Source organism: Etheostoma spectabile, chromosome 18, assembly GCF_008692095.1.
Source record: "Etheostoma spectabile isolate EspeVRDwgs_2016 chromosome 18, UIUC_Espe_1.0, whole genome shotgun sequence".
Taxonomy (NCBI): domain Eukaryota; kingdom Metazoa; phylum Chordata; class Actinopteri; order Perciformes; family Percidae; genus Etheostoma; species Etheostoma spectabile.
The window spans coordinates 25,110,141-25,126,049 of record NC_045750.1 but is presented as its reverse complement, the minus strand read 5'-3'; the positions used below and the strand labels follow the sequence as shown (position 1 = coordinate 25,126,049).

General features: G+C 42.6%; 1 protein-coding gene across 4 annotated transcripts in view; it reads left to right on the top strand.

The window, feature by feature from the left end:
• Positions 1-15,909, top strand: part of LOC116706248 (mitogen-activated protein kinase-binding protein 1) — a 43,962-nt gene that overhangs the window by 9,347 nt on the left and 18,706 nt on the right. For 3 of the 4 annotated variants that reach the window (XM_032542971.1, XM_032542970.1, XM_032542968.1), the window contains exons 8-30: positions 596-756; positions 1,521-1,710; positions 2,036-2,176; positions 2,287-2,474; positions 2,798-2,889; positions 3,000-3,125; positions 3,841-3,911; positions 5,812-5,933; positions 6,242-6,317; positions 6,394-6,505; positions 6,657-6,720; positions 7,070-7,180; positions 7,315-7,463; positions 7,665-7,702; positions 8,541-8,741; positions 8,890-9,032; positions 9,185-9,324; positions 10,092-10,283; positions 10,970-11,039; positions 12,338-12,463; positions 14,197-14,372; positions 14,710-15,321; positions 15,430-15,517. In XM_032542971.1, the coding sequence (XP_032398862.1) occupies positions 596-756; positions 1,521-1,710; positions 2,036-2,176; positions 2,287-2,474; positions 2,798-2,889; positions 3,000-3,125; positions 3,841-3,911; positions 5,812-5,933; positions 6,242-6,317; positions 6,394-6,505; positions 6,657-6,720; positions 7,070-7,180; positions 7,315-7,463; positions 7,665-7,702; positions 8,541-8,741; positions 8,890-9,032; positions 9,185-9,324; positions 10,092-10,283; positions 10,970-11,039; positions 12,338-12,463; positions 14,197-14,372; positions 14,710-15,321; positions 15,430-15,517 (3,389 nt within the window). Of the gene's footprint in view, positions 1-595; positions 757-1,520; positions 1,711-2,035; positions 2,177-2,286; positions 2,475-2,797; positions 2,890-2,999; positions 3,126-3,840; positions 3,912-5,811; positions 5,934-6,241; positions 6,318-6,393; positions 6,506-6,656; positions 6,721-7,069; positions 7,181-7,314; positions 7,464-7,664; positions 7,703-8,540; positions 8,742-8,889; positions 9,033-9,184; positions 9,325-10,091; positions 10,284-10,712; positions 10,715-10,969; positions 11,040-12,337; positions 12,464-14,196; positions 14,373-14,709; positions 15,322-15,429; positions 15,518-15,909 lie in introns of all 4 variants that reach the window. The other variant, XM_032542969.1, reaches the window with a different exon arrangement.

Genomic DNA, 15,909 nt, shown 5'->3' with positions numbered 1-15,909 from the left:
TAAATAATTCTTAATCCCAATTTTTCTAACTCAAACATTAGGTATAATTTCCTATAAATGAGTTTTATTAACCAAAGATGACTGTAAAGCTAAAGTTAATAAGTTAGTGTTACGTAGTGTTGAAATGTCAGAAAAGTGGCAGACATTGGAAAAAAAGCGTCAAAATTGTTGAAAAAATGGACAAAAATGTAAAAAAAAGGTAAAAACATTGATTTAAAAAACATCAATAAAAGTGCTGATTTTTAAGAAGTGAGGTTATGTCAGAGGATGAAAGAAGGATTAGTAACAGGGACGAGGACGAGTACAGGAGATGTTTGGAAGTATTCCAATAAGGACGCATGTATTTCCCACTGCAACCTTCTGCAACTTGTATCATTACTGACATGCAGGGCTGTTACCTGCACTAAATCATGAAACTGATGTTTATTTGTCTTCATGTTGTTGATTTTTACAAGAGGACACTATTAGTTTACTTACCTTTTTATTAACCATACCATTTGTGGACAGATGTCCCCGCTCCAGTACGTAGTCATGTGTAAATGATAGAGCTGTGAAATGCTGTGCCTGGTACTGGATGTCGTGTCCTGCGTTGCAGACGGGCGCGGCCCAGGCCCTGTCTCTGTCTGAGGACATGATCTTCTGTGGCTGCGCTGACGGAACGGTGCGAGCCTTCAGCCCTGTGGACCTTCACTTCGTCTGCACGTTGCCGCGCCCGCACCCCCTCGGCTCTGACGTCTCGGCCATCACAGAGGCAAGGTGAGGAAGTGCTCAGCAGTGACACGGCCTCTCCTTGGCAGGAACCCGCTGCAGGCTCAAATGCTCTCAGTTTATAGCGCCTGTTCCAGGTGACTCCATTCCACAGCCTAAATAACTTCTCAATGTTTCTAGCATGAGCAAGAGTCAAAATCAATAGCAGATGTTGTGGTACTTTAAGTAGTGCAGTATTTTAAGCACATTGTAAGTAACCTGTAGGGGCGGGAATCACCAGACGCCTCCCGATACAATATTTATGCCACAATACAATATTATTGTGATTTTAAACATATTCTGTGATATACATTCCTCTGTTTGTTCATACCACTTCAATTTTATTGCTAAAAAATCGGATTGTCAAGAAGACAAACTGACCAACACATATATTACACAACATCAATACTTGGCGCCTGTGTATCAATGCAGTATTGTCACTGAATATATCGCGATACTATACTGTATTGATTTTTTCCCCCACCCCTACTAAACTGTAGCACATATGTTTCAAGTCCAGACAGAGATATGATTATAATAATAATAATAATACCTTTATTGATAAAGCGTAATCCAAAACAAGTTACAAAGTGCTTTACATTCATTTAAACAACAACATCAATAGAAATGACTGTTCTGATTTCTTTATGATTCAGCAGGCATACCTTTGGCAATTTGTACATTGTGTTTCTGAACAAAATTACGGATTAGGAAAGCATCTGTTGCTGTTATCTCATGATCGTTGAATTGTTCTCCAATCTTTTTCCCATCAGCCACCTGTTTTCCACCAAGACGGACGCCCGTTACCCAGACGCCATTGCGGTTACCTATGACCCCGTCAGCCGGTGGCTCAGCTGTGTCTATAACGACCACAGTGTGTATGTGTGGGACGTGAGAGATGTCAACAGGGTGGGGAAGGTGCACTCTGCCCTCTTCCATGCTGCCTGTGTCGGGGACCTGGAGGTAAACAACACACCCCTTTAACCACAGTGACACATGCAGTGGGTTCCATACCAGCCCCTGACTTGGTGCAGTTAATAATTATACAATGGGGGGGGGGGAACATTGGGGGATTAATCAATACCACCCCAGTGCCAAAATTGGGCAGTTCATCTCTCCACTGATCACAGGACCAAAGACACACTAATAGATGTTATTATTATATGTTGTTGTTGGTACTTAAACTGCATAAACAATTTAGTCCTATTTTATAAAAGTATTGGAATTCCGCTTAATTAATATTCCCTGAACCACCTCCCAACCAAACACCTCCCTCGTCCTTCCACAGATGTTCCCAGATGTTCCTGGGAAATTTGGTGCTGGTCTGTCATCAGGAGCCTTCCTTAGTTGCTCAGCTGATAACACCATCAGACTGTGGCGCATGGACGATTGGACAACGCGTGTTCATTCTCAGAACATCCTCAGCAGTGTGAGTTTGGTTCAGTGTCAGCATGTCTTCATGTCACACGAAAGAAAAGGTTTCAGAAGCACAACTTCTCCCTGTGATGGGTTGTTTCTCTGTCCGTCATGGCTTTGCAGGATCTCCTGAGTATAATCTACATAGACGGAAACACTAGTGCCTTGCTGGATCCAGAATGTTTGGCAAATATGAATGGAGACAAAACAGGAGATGGACAGACGGCAGAAAGCAGGACCGGCATCAGGACCATCTGTGTCAGTCCAGACGGGAAACACCTGGCATCTGGAGATCGCAATGGGATGCTGAGGTAGGACGAGAAGACTTTAACCCTTGTATTGTCTTCCCGTCAACCATGAAAAAAACAACGTTTTGGGCCCTTTTTTTAAACATTATTATCGCTTTTTCCAACAATGGGTGTTTTTTTAAATGTTTTTTCCCAAAGTTTTTTGATATTTTTAATGTTGACGTTTTCAGCGCTTATTTTGACGGCCCATTTTTTGTGACAAAAAAGTAATAATTGTATGAAAACGGGTCACAATTGACCCGAGGACAACATGAGGGTTAACTGAGACTGCTGACTAACTCGGGTGACCTCTATCATATTTACATATCTGAATTTATACTGTACAGGGTTTACGACCTCAGTAGCATGAAGGAGATTCTGAAGGTGGAGGCCCATGATGCTGAGATCCTCTGTCTTGAATACAGTAAACCAGAAACGGGTCAGTATGTGTGTATGTGATGGTGTTATTATAAGGATGCTACGCTTGAAGAACAGTTGTGCGTTGACTGTGTATACGATTGTGTGATTAAGTTGTCCCTTTCTTGTCAGGTCTGAAGCTGCTGGCCACAGCTAGCAGGGACCGTCTGATCCATGTCTTAGATGCTGAGGATGACTACAGTCTGGTGCAGACACTTGACGAGCACTCTTCATCCATAACAGCCGTCCGCTTTGCTGGTGAGACACTTGAGACGCTGTCAACATCTGACAGCTAATCTGTGCTTAATCCTCGCTTTCATCTCCATTCAGTCAAACTCTTTTATTTCGCTTGCAGCTCTGCTTGCTTAGATAATAGATGACAACTATACATGTGTTGGCTGGCGCTTTGTTAGCTAAAAGCTAAGCCTTTTTATGTTGTGTACTTTATTTGTTGCACTTTGTTTTCTTTCTCCCTCTCTATTTGCATATTTGCCTCAGTTAGTGCCCTTGATTTTAAATTTGGATTAATTTGTCCTTAGATTACAGAACAATGCTAGTAGTAGCAGACTGAGTGAGACTGTAAAAAAAAGTCCTAAATGGGAGAGCCATGGGGGGTGGTCGTGGCTTAGTCTGTCGGGAGTCAGGCTGGGAACCGGGGGGTTGCTGGTTCAAATCCACATGCGGACCAAAGTATGGTGGTGGACTGGTAGCTGGTGGGATGCCAGGTCACCTCCTTGGCACTGCCAAGGTGCTTGTTAGCAAGGCACCGAACCCCCCTCCACCGCTCAGGGTGCTTGTTCTGCAGTCACAGCCCCCCCCACACTCTGACATCTCTCCATTAGTGCATGTGAAGGACCTGAGCATGTGTGTTTTTCAGTCCTGTGTGTAATAACAACAGAGTGTAATTTGTAATTTCCCCATAGGGGATCAGTAAAGAGTATAAATTATTCAAATATTTGTCTTTGTTTTTCAGCCAATGACAACAAGGTGAGAATGATCAGCTGCGGGGCGGACAAGAGCATCTATTTCCGCACTGCGCACAAGGTTAGACTCCTTAATCAGCTCCCACTGCATCTTTCCACAGGGAGAACCTGTTGTAGATTACCCAATAAACACACGTATGATGATACACTAACTAAAAATCACCATCCCATACTTCAGCTACAACTATATTGCTTGTTTTTATGTAAAAATTGATTTTTGGATGTCACTCCCACGTCTGTAGACTATATATAGCTGGAGCTATAAGCAGGTTAGCTTAGCTTAGCACAAATACTGGCAACAGGGGGAAACAGCTAGCTTGGCTCTGTCCAATAGGTAACAAAATCAGCCTACCAGCACCTCAAAAGCTCACTGATAAGCATGCTAAACCTAGTGAAAGTGCAAGAAAAGTGAATACGCATATTTTTCAATTATTTTTTCAATATATTAATTTCATTGTCATTGCTTTGGTCATAATCACATGACATCACATAAATACACAATTTGAGGTTAGCTTACACTGCAGCTATTTTAACGTGTAATGCAACATGTCTTACCGACTACTCAAAGCTCTTTTACATAGTACAGGAACCATTCACACGCATTCATACACCATGGCCAAGGCTGTCGTACAAGGGGCCACCTGCTCATCAGATACACACTCACACACATTTACACTCTGACGGCAACTCAGGGTTCAGTGGCTGGTCCAAGGACACTTCGACAAGGGATTGAACAACCAACCTTCTGATTGTTAGGCAGCCCCTCTACCACTGAACCACAACCTGTTGAACATTACTGTAATATACTGCTTCATTTTGCTACAGAGGAACACTGAATACGCAGCAGAGTTACTTGCTTCACCAAAAATAATTTCTAAATGCATTCTCATAATCATTTCTGGCCATAAAAGACACAATGATGACCTAATCTTGAGTCGGCATTCTTTGCTGCTTCATTGCTTTTGACTGAAATATATTATTAGTTAATTAATTCCGTACACTGAGGATTCACTGTGTAGCACAACAATTGTGACTATAACTCTAGTCTAGTGCATGTACCACATAAGGAGCATTTGGATCGCAAGCTGTGTAGCTAGATGCAACAAGAAGACATCCTGGTGAAGACTTTCCTCAAGATTTTCTTCTGGGTCACTGGGACAATTTCATGTTCGGTCAGAGTTGCATTAGTTAAACTTAAGATTCAGGCCACTGCAGTGACTTATGGAGTTTTGTAGAGCACAAAAAACAAGAAACTTGTTGTGACAGGCCTGCGCTTCTCGCACAATGCAAACAAGCATCATTCATGCTGTCTGTTATCATGCTTTGTGTTTTTAAAAATTCAAAATAAATCACAATTGTGCATTTGTCCATGATTGGATGCGCAAACACTGATTTGCTATGGCCTTAACTTAAAAAAGTTACTCGTTCCACCAAACTGTAACTGAGGCATTAATGTTCTGTCTTCCATGCATTTTGAGCATTTCAACTATGCATGTATTCCCACTTTTAAGACGCATGTTTAAATTAAATTAAACTGATCTCTGCAACTTTTAGATAACTGAAGGCTAGTGGCTGGTTGGTTCAGTGGGTGGAGCAGGCGCTCATACATGCAGAGGTCCAGGATTCAAGTCCATCCTGTGATGAAATCCTGCATGTCTTCCCCTGCTCACCTAGGTGTCCTATCAAATAAAGGCAGAAAAGCCCCCCAAAATATAACCCTTTAGAAAAAGATATCTTAAAGCATAGGTCAAGTTTGCTACTTTCTTTTCAAACAGCAACATCATTTAGCTATTTTCAATATGTGAATCCATGAAAGATGTTGAAACACAATGACACTTTTCAACTTAAGTTACTCTAATACCATTGGTTGTGTTTGGAGTTCTGTATTTTTACTCAGATGCTAACGCTCCGGCGGCCTTCCTCCTCAGCGCAGGCTGACAGCTGTTTCTTTTTGTCCCCAGACTGACAGAGGAACAGAGTTCAGACGTTCTCACCACACAGTGAGCAAGACCACGCTGTACGACATGGACGTGGACCCCACCTGCAAGTACGCTGCTGTCGGCTGTCAAGACCGCTGCGTCAGGTGAGTGTGTGTGTGTGTGTTTGGGCATTTGTGCAATGACTCAAATTAAATCACTGATTTTGGTTCATACAGCCACAAAAACAATGTAATCGAGAAAAACTGCTATTTTGCACAATACGTCTTGCAAGTTTTTGTCTTGACCTTTCCAAAAGTCCATAAGCGTGTTAAATAGTTGTAATTTTAATATTGACCAAAATATTTATGATTTTTTTCCATAATCTAGTGGCCCTAGTTTGTGTGTGTGTGTGTGTGTGTGTGTGTGTGCGCATGCATGTGCAATAAAAAAAGAATTTCCCTTCCTTCTGCAGGATTTTCAACATCAGCAGCGGTAAGCAGAAGAAACTCTACAAGGGCTCGTTGAGTGAGGACGGCAGTCTGCTCAAGGTAACTTGACTCCCCACAGTCCTCGCTTCCCCCTATATACACAGTGTATTGACTCTTTTGTCCCCTGTCCTGGCAGGTTCAGCTCGATCCGTCAGGTCAATACGTGGCCACCAGCTGCTCCGATAAAAATATCAGCATCTTTGAATTCTCCACTGGGGAGTGTGTCGCCACTATGGATGGACACTCTGGTAACAGAACACACACACCTCACATACACTTCTTTTATGTTGTCAACCTGAGCTATGAGGAAATTACCCTTTTATGGCAGCAGGTAACCAACACCTACAATTTCCCAGGATCCATAATCCAACAAACTTCGCCATATTTCTTGTTTTGCAGAGATTGTCACTGGGATGAAGTTTACCAATGACTGCAAGCATTTCATTTCTGTGTCAGGGGACAGGTGAGAAACAGTCCTGTGTGTGGTCCTACTAGTGGCTCCTAATCTAGAGTATACTGGCAATTCAGCATTTAGAATATTATCATTCAGTTGTATTTCTAAAAAGATAACAAGCATTAGCTCTATATCTAAAATTAGAGCTCTAATAACAAGGAGACATCCAAATCTTAACAATACACTGGAATAAAACTATAGTAGAAAACCAGGATTGGAGCAGCACATTAAAAAAATCATCTTCAGCCTCCGCTGCCAGAGGAACTGAGCGTGGAAATGTGTTTGCAGACAGTTTTCTCAAAAGTCAAGCTGAAATGAAACGTTGAATTTTTAATGGCGGAATGCTTTTATCTCCCAGCTGTATCTTTGTGTGGCGACTGGCTCCAGAACTGACAATCAGCATGAGAGAGAGGCTCAGCCAGCTCCGACAAAACCCGAACGCACACCCCTGCAAGACCTCCAGTCTCAGGTGACGACACACACAACCACCTTTAACTCCTAGGGAACTTTCATTGCTAAACCTGATGATAAAGTAGAAGGACTGCCAGAATACTCCCAGGTCGCTCATGATTTTGTCCCACCATTTTGCCGCCGTTGCTCCAGGCGAGAGGTGTACAGTGCCCCCACTCTGGGTGGTCTGTCCTCGGACAGCGACCGTGAGCACGAGGAGGAGGAGGACGGAGCGGAGAACGACCCAGAAGACATTGCAGTGAATAGTTCCTCTGACAGCAGCCATGGAGAGGAGGACACAGGTACTGATTAGGAACTGAAGGAGAGTCCAGGTGACTGCATGTTGTCCATTTAGGTGTCACTGCTCATCTGTAGTCACCCTGACCTTTATTCTCTCTGTGAAGGGCAGCTTTTCAAAACCAAACAAAAAAAACACAATCCAGACATCAAACAAGTATTATTTCATTATTTTGAAGCTTCTGATTATTGTGCTTGTACAACAGGTGGCTCAGATGAAGGACAGGGCTGGGAGCTGACAAAGGTTAGTGGTTTTATTCAATGGCAAAAGACTTTTATCAGTTTAACCACGGGAATTGCTTTTTTAAGGCTTTTGTGTTAGAAAACATGAAATGTGAAGACCATTTTTATTGCACTAGTCCACCTTTTTTGCACCTTATTATTCCCATAGAAACACACTGAGCGGGAAAGCGTGAAGATGATTGAATAATAGACAAAAAAGTGGGAAGAGTGCAATGAATGTTCTACAATCACATGTTTCAAAGGGCCACTTTTACTTGAATGTTTACATTATAATGCAGTATGTCATTTTTTGTTTGTGTGTGTGTTGCATTATCCTACACTTTAATTAATATTTCATGCTAAGTACATCTAATTTGTTGGAAGTAAAGGCAGTACCAAAAACCTAACAATACACACTGTGTCCCCTGAGTTCAGTCCCTGACACACACTCCATAGTTTTTAGTAGTCGCGTGTGATAATCAGCACAGCTTCCCACATCTTTCTAGTCATCTGTCTCCTCTAGTTTTCTGCCAGTCCTTCAGTAAGACTGAAGCGGCTTAAGGATCTCAGGCTTCACTCTACCACACATGAGATTAAAGTGATGTCCCGTGGGGGGGGGACATACCCTGCTGAGTCTTAAAAGTGATTAAAAAAGCAGTGTGAAATTCAAAGTTTAGGTATTAAAACTAGATCACACAACATTATCTAAGATGTGTACATTAGGAAGAAAATTGACATTTTTAAGTACTTGTCAACTTTAATTTGTAGAACTACTGGATGACGTGTTTCATTCATGTCTTTTACAAGAGAATTTATGGTTCACTGTGTCAACGTGTACTTCTCCTGTACATCCTGTCTAGTATGGAGTTGTCAGCCAGGTCACGCCGGAGTCCTCTAAACGTCCTCGGAGACGCTGGTCTCATCGCATGGGCTCTCTGGAGCTGATGGTGAAATCCATGCTGGACCTGAGACAGCTGGAGACCTTTGCTCCCAAGAAAACTCCCAGCTGCTCCCCTCATAACAGAGAGAGATGGAGCACGTCCAGCCTCCAGGAGCCCGTGGTATGCATGGATCTGTGTCTGAGAGAGAGAGAGAGAAAGAGGGAGCTTTCCATATGGATCTGTGTGTGTGTGTGTGTGTGTGTGTGTGTGGGTGTGTGTGTGTGTGTGTATTTGCACTGCTAAGTCACCTCATTTTCTGCTTCTGCAGTTGGAAGAGAGAGCCAAGAGGCACCGGCCCTGGCCACATGCCGACTGGCTGTCCTCCTCACACCCGTCCAAGGGCATCATGGGAGCTGATGAAGCCGTGGTGTACCCCGAGGAGAACGAGACTGATGCAGGTCTGCAGGGCAGGTAAATCCCCCACTCACTACACATGCTTTCACTCCAGTGGTCACAACGACACTGAAAGAGAACAAAAGTGCTTCTCTATTCTTGGGTTATTGTTTCCCTCTCCGCCCCATGCTCCGTAGTGGTTCCTCCTCACTCTGTTTTTCATACGTCAGTGAGTACATGGTGAAGGAGCAGGACTGCAGGATGCAAGGCCGAGGGATCCACAGCGAGAGCAAGAAAAGCCGAAGCCCGGACAGTGCCTGCTCTCTGGGCTACGACAGCAGGGACTCCAGCCCAGATCGGGTCCTGGATGGTGAGGTCTTACTGTCTTGTTGACAACAAGAAAACACATAAAAACAAAGAAAAAACACTGTTAAAGCAGTACAATGATGTGATCATTTACTTATGCTAGAATGGAAACACAAGGGTAGAAAAAAGGTAAGATTAGCATTAAAAGCAACTTCTTTAATCATATCCGACCCCACTGTGGAACTATCTGAAAAGACACTGTAGTGGTACAATTTTCCTACAAAGAAAAACTAGTGCCCCAAAATAAATTGAAGATTAAATTAGTTTATTATTTTAAGTCTATTATCATACCTAATGTCTACTCATAGCTGCTTTCAGTGAAGGTTTTTCTTGCTTCTGTCTTTTTTTCCAGTAGTAGCATGAGGTTGAATAAAACAGACTGATGTCTAAGGAATTTTAAATATATGTCGATGTCACACTTGTATGCTATATTTCAGTATTTTTTTAATCTGTTGACATTTGTGTTTCAAGTTATAAATGTCAAGTGCTGGAAATAAAAGGAAAAGCTAAAATATACATGAAAGCCATGATATCTCTTCAACATACAGCAAAGCTGATATCCGCTGACGGGATTTGAGCCCACAGAGGCTAAGATCCACCCCACCCACCCCCCCTCGCAGTTTCAGACCTGATAGAAATATGTCAGATAATACTACCACATAAGCGTCAGTGTTCTGGCTGGTCATCTGTTAAGGATTATCTGGTACCTCCCTGCTGTATGCAGCAGATGGGTTGTTTTCTCTCTTACCTCTGTCTTCTTTGCGCTTTGAGATTCTGCAGATGTGGGGTCCCTGAGCCAGGACAGCTCTGATGAGGAGAACGAAGAGAGGGAAGAAGAGGAGCAGAAGCCAGAAGTGACGAGTATAGACGAGGCTCTGAGGACGGTGACTGACACTGCTCACTGCAGTCAAGAAGATTTCCTCGAGCAGAACTTTGAGATGCTGGAAGAGAGCAGCAGCATGGGTAACTGACATAATAATAATTAACCCTCCTGTTGTCCTCGGGTCAAATTTGACCCCTTTTAAAAATGTCTCTATCAGAACTATGGCATTCTTTTTAACCAAATTACCACAAAAACAATGGATTCCATGCGACGCTCTTTGCAAATACAATTAATCAATTTCATTGAATTTCAGGTGAAAATTGAAATTGTTTCAAATCAGTATCCTGACTAAACTCATCCACTCAACATACGTTCCTCTGATCTCAACTATTAGTCTAAATAATTCATAATTTCTGCTTTATTAACTCAAATATTAGGTCTAATTCTATACAATTGAGGGTTGTTGACCATGGATTCCAAAAAGTAGTAAAACTAGTGGTAGTTAGGTGGTAGTAGTGAGTTAAAAAAGAAATAAATGCGTTGAAAATGTCAAATAGCTTCAAATTAAGCAGTCAGATATAAGATATCTATCTTTTTTTTATCTCAGGGGAAGAAAATGAATATGGTTATTTCCAAAAATGTGAAACTATTCCTTTAAATGATCTCACATGCCAACAATATAGATTAGCCTTTTTTGGTTTTCGTCCACCTTCCGTTTCTCTTTCATTTATTTTCTGTGTGTTGCTGTGTGTTTTTCTTCTCTTACTGCCACTGTCTCTATTTTCCTTAATATTTTGTTTTCCTCACGCTTGATGACTGCCCACAGCGGAGGAGCAGAGCAGGCTCCCTCGGCTCAGTATGTCTTCACGCTTCCTGGCCAGAGGACATAATAACAGGTACTGTTGACCACTTTGGACCAGTGTGGACACACAGCTATAATTACAAACCCATGTGGAATCACACACACTGCTTTGCTAAACCATCTGTGTACCCTCCTGAAGTAGCCAAGCTGTCAGTTTAAAAAGACACTGTTATTACATGTCATTTAGCTGACGCTCTTATCCAAAGCAACTTACAGTTGCTATATATGTCAGAGGTCACACACTTCTGGTGCAACTAGGGGTTAGGTGGCTTACTCAGAAACTCAATATATGTGTGATTTGTATGTATGCATGTATCTGTGATGTATACATCACAGTGGGAATTGAACCCCCACATCAATTAATCATGTCTCCCACATCAAAGGCATGAGTCACATCCACTGCGCCAACACCACCCTGTTATCTATGTTTAGGTAATTTTATGTGTGTAGGAAGATTGTCGCGTTTGTCCTTTTTACTTTTTTATTTGTGATAATGAACATGCAACAAGATGAGTTCCAGAATACTTTCGATTTGCTTCCTTGCAGAGAGTTACATGACAAGATGGACACGGTACATGTCTGTCTGCTAAATATGAAGCTACAACTAGCATCCTGTGATCTTAGCTTAGCACAAAGACTGGAAAGCTCCAAGAAGCTCACTTATTAGTATTGTCAGGCCCCCACTTGTGTTGCATAATAGACATCGACTAGTGGTGTAAAGTCGTATTGCATTTGTGTTCTCATATTTTAGACCCTCCTTTCTTGCCGCTACATTTTTACTAAATATATAAATACAGCACATTTAAGAAGACATGCTGCTGTTACTCTCTCTCTTTGCCTTGGGTAGCTTTTGAAAAAGTATTTCTGTATGAAGCATGCACCGTTAAATATCTACTTTGATATTGTCTTGGGGTATTTCCTGTTTTAGCATGACATTTATGTTAATGTAATAATAGATGCTAATTGCTATCAGCATTACTTCATTGACATCCATGTTAAATTTAGCTTAAATGCTAACTAGTCCTGCATGTATCATGATTATGGCTACTGCTCCTGGCCAAGAAATAGTTTGTGACTATATGCTCCTGATATATTTATAAAATACCACTCTCGTGACTTTACAGCTACAGATTTAGCTACAACCAGCAGCCGTTTAGCTTAGCACAAAGACTGGCTTCATATTTAGTGTACAGACATAAGAATGGCCTCAGTCTTTTCATCTCAATCTATGCATGAAAGAAAATAAACATATTTTCCAAAATGTCATAACATCCCATTAACTTACGGTATAAGTGTATATTGTGTATTTGACTATGCCTTCTCCCTGTGTAGGGGCATGCCTCTGTTTGCTAAAGTGCAGGGAAAGGAGCCCAGCAGCCACTTTGCTAAGCCCCCGGTGTCAAAAGTACGGCCCTTGATGGAAGACAGCCAGAGCAGAAACACGGAAGAGGGGCCACAGTAAGAAGAAAACACAGACCTGCAGCTGCAGTTTATTTTTAGACAAATGCTGCTTTGGCAGACTTAGATTAATGAATCATAAATGCAAAAGATCAAAAAAGCACAAAAGGTTCTCTGTTTGCATAAAGGAATGATTCTAAAACATTAATAAGTCCACATGGCAAGAATGAAATATAGTACATACTGTACTTGACAAACAGGAGATCCTGAGGTCACACTAAGATACATTATATATATATATATATATATATATATATATATATATATATATCCGCTCACCCGGCCACTTTATGGTACCCCTGCTAGTACGGTTGACCCCCTTTTGCCTTCAGAACCGCCTCAATTCTTCGTGGCATAGTCAACAAGGTCTGAGCATTCCTCAGGGAGTTTGGTCCATATTGACATGATGGCATCACACAGTTGCCGCAGATTTGTCGGCTGCACATCCATGATGCGAATCTCCCGTTCCACCACATCCCAAGATGCTCTATTGGATTGAGATCTGGTGACTGTGGAGGCCATTTGAGTACAGCGAACTCATTGTCATGTTCAAGAAACCAGTCTGTGATGATTCCAGCTTTTGACATGGCGCATTATCCTGCTGAAAGTAGCCATCAGAAGTTGGGTACATTATGGCATAAAGGGATGGACATGGTCACAACAATACTCAGGTAGGCTGTGGCGTTGCAACAATGCTCAATTGGTACCAAGGGGCCCAAAGAGTGCCAAGAAAATATTCCCCACACCATGACACCACCACCACCAGCCTGAACCGTTGATACAAGGCAGATGATCCATGCTTTCATGTTGTGACGCCAAATTCTGACCCACCATCCGACTGTCGCAGCAGAATCGAGACTCATCAGACCAGGCAACGTTTTTCCAATCTTCTATTGTCCAATTTCGTGAGCTTGTGCAAATTGTAGTCTCAGTTTCCTGTTCTTAGCTGAAAGGAGTGGACCCATGTGGTCTTCTGCTGCTGTAGCCCATCTGCCTCAAAGTTCGACTTACTGTGCGTTCAGAGATGCTCTTCTGCCCACCTGTGTTGTAACGGGTGGTTATTTGAGTCACTGTTGCCCTTCTATCAGCTCGAACCAGTCGGCCATTCTCCTCTGACCTCTGGCATCAACAAGGCATTTCCGCCCACAGAACTGCCGCTCACTGGATGTTTTTTCTTTTCGGACCATTCTCTGTAAACCCTAAGATGGTTGTGCGTGAAATCCCAGTAGATTAGCAGTTTCTGAAATACCAGACCAGCCCTTCTGGCCCAACAATCATGCCACGTTCAAAGTCACTCATCACCTTTCTTCCCCATACTGATGCTCGGTTTGAACTGCAGGAGATTCTCTTGACCATGTCTACATGCCTAAATGCAATGAGTTGCCGCCATGTGATTGGCTGCTTAGAAATTAAGTGTTAACGAGCGTTGGACAGGTGTACCTAATAAAGTGGCCGGTGAGTGTATATATATATATATATATATATATATATATATATATATATATATATATATATATTTACACTGTTTACAACCAGAACATTTTCTGAAAATCCTGCTGTTACTTACAGATTCGTAATGGATAAGATAACGAAGCATGGTGGAACGGAACTCTTATCTAAACTAATTAAGCGGATGCAAATAAATTGGACTAACTTACAATTTAGTTTTTGTAATTTCTGTGACTGAATTATTGTGTGCGACGGGATCTGAAATCTGCTGTGTTGCCTCTTAGCGGGTTAGATGCTCCAGAAGGAGACGGAGCTCCTACCCTTAGACCCCTGAAGAAGAGGAAGAGCTCAGGGTGCCACCTGTGGAGGTTGTCCAACCCTCCATCCAAAGCTCCGCAGCTGCTGGACCCCCCACCATGTTTACAGAAAGCCCACTCAGCCCAGAACCTGGCCTCAGACTGTACGTTTCATCATCATTTTGTTCATTTATGACTATGTAGTTGCTGGCATTTCTGTAATATTTGGGTCAGATTATTTAATGAGCTATATAAACTCCATTCGGTGTGCATTGTGAGAAACTTAAACGGCCTTAAGAGTGGATTTAAACATAATTTGCTTTCAGATCTTCTGTGATATTTTCAAAATCGGCTTCTCTGCCTTTGCATAATTACCTGGAATTGCACATTTATATGTTGTAAAACTAAAAGTCATCCACGTAATTCCCAACAATGTGACGCAGCATAACTAAATATACTTCTGTTTCAAAACAAATCCCCCCTTCTCTATTTTGTCTCTAGATCCTCACTCCCCTGTGCCCCCTAGAGACCGAAGGGAGTTCCACATTAGACCTCAGCAGCTTTCCCTGAACCCTGACCCTCCCCAGCCTTCCTTCCACTTTTCCTCACCCTCCTCTGGGTCCCCCCAGTCTCCCCAGTCCCCACTGTCCTGGGAGAGCCCCAAACTGAAGCCCCACTACTCCTACATGAATCCCACTGCCAGCTCCATGGCCAAAAGCAGCCGCTCCTCCTCGCTGGGGGAGGTTGTCGAGACGGGCACTCCACCTCGCTCCCCCACCTTCCCCAGGGAGACCAGATCATGTGGGGAGCTAGAGCTCCAGCCTCCCCTTCTCACCCCCTCTCCTGTCTCATCGGCATCGTCCCTCTTATCGAGTTCTCTGCCAAACAGTCCCTCCCCCGCTTCCCCCCATCTTATGGCTACGGTTTCACCCACGTCTTTTACCCAGAACGTCCCGCCCTCTCGCATCCCGCTTCCCAAACAGCTCCTCAGTCCTCGCCGCAGTTTCTGTCTGGAGGGGATGTCAAGTGTAAGTGGGTCCGGAGACCCGGCGAGGGTGTCTAATTCTACCATAGACCCTGGATGCAACATCACACCTACGCCTGGAAACAGAGGTTAGACCCCCAGCCATAGGCTGTCGACAGGACACATACACACACAAGTAAGGAACTAAAACAGCAGATCGCCTGTGTGTGATTTTGTGTATTTTTTGTTGTCTTCAGCACTGGGGAGGAAACTGTCTTCAAGTTTGGATCCTTCTTTGCCAAGTTCGCTACCAATGAGACACAAGAAAGACTCGGTTTCAGAGAGGTATGTTTCATTTTTTGCACCATTTTTTATATATTTTCTTTTTTGCAAAGAAAAACAGAAAGAATTGCATTAATACATCTTATTCCTCAGATTTCAAGTTCTTCACGAAAGGACTAAACAGAAAAGACATACAAAAACCACAAACAACAACACAATAAACACACTCAGATAACAGTGTTGTCATAGTCCCTAACATTAATAGACTTAGACTTCTCTTTAGTAATCCTTTTTGGATGACTCCCGCAAGGAAATTGAAATTTCCAACATCAGTTTTCAACAAGAAAAATACAATATAGAGATAACAGTATAAGAAGAGATATGTAATGTAAAAATTCACAAGTCAAATCCTCTATGAGGTTGCTTTTACAATAAGTGCTATCCATAGAAAAGTA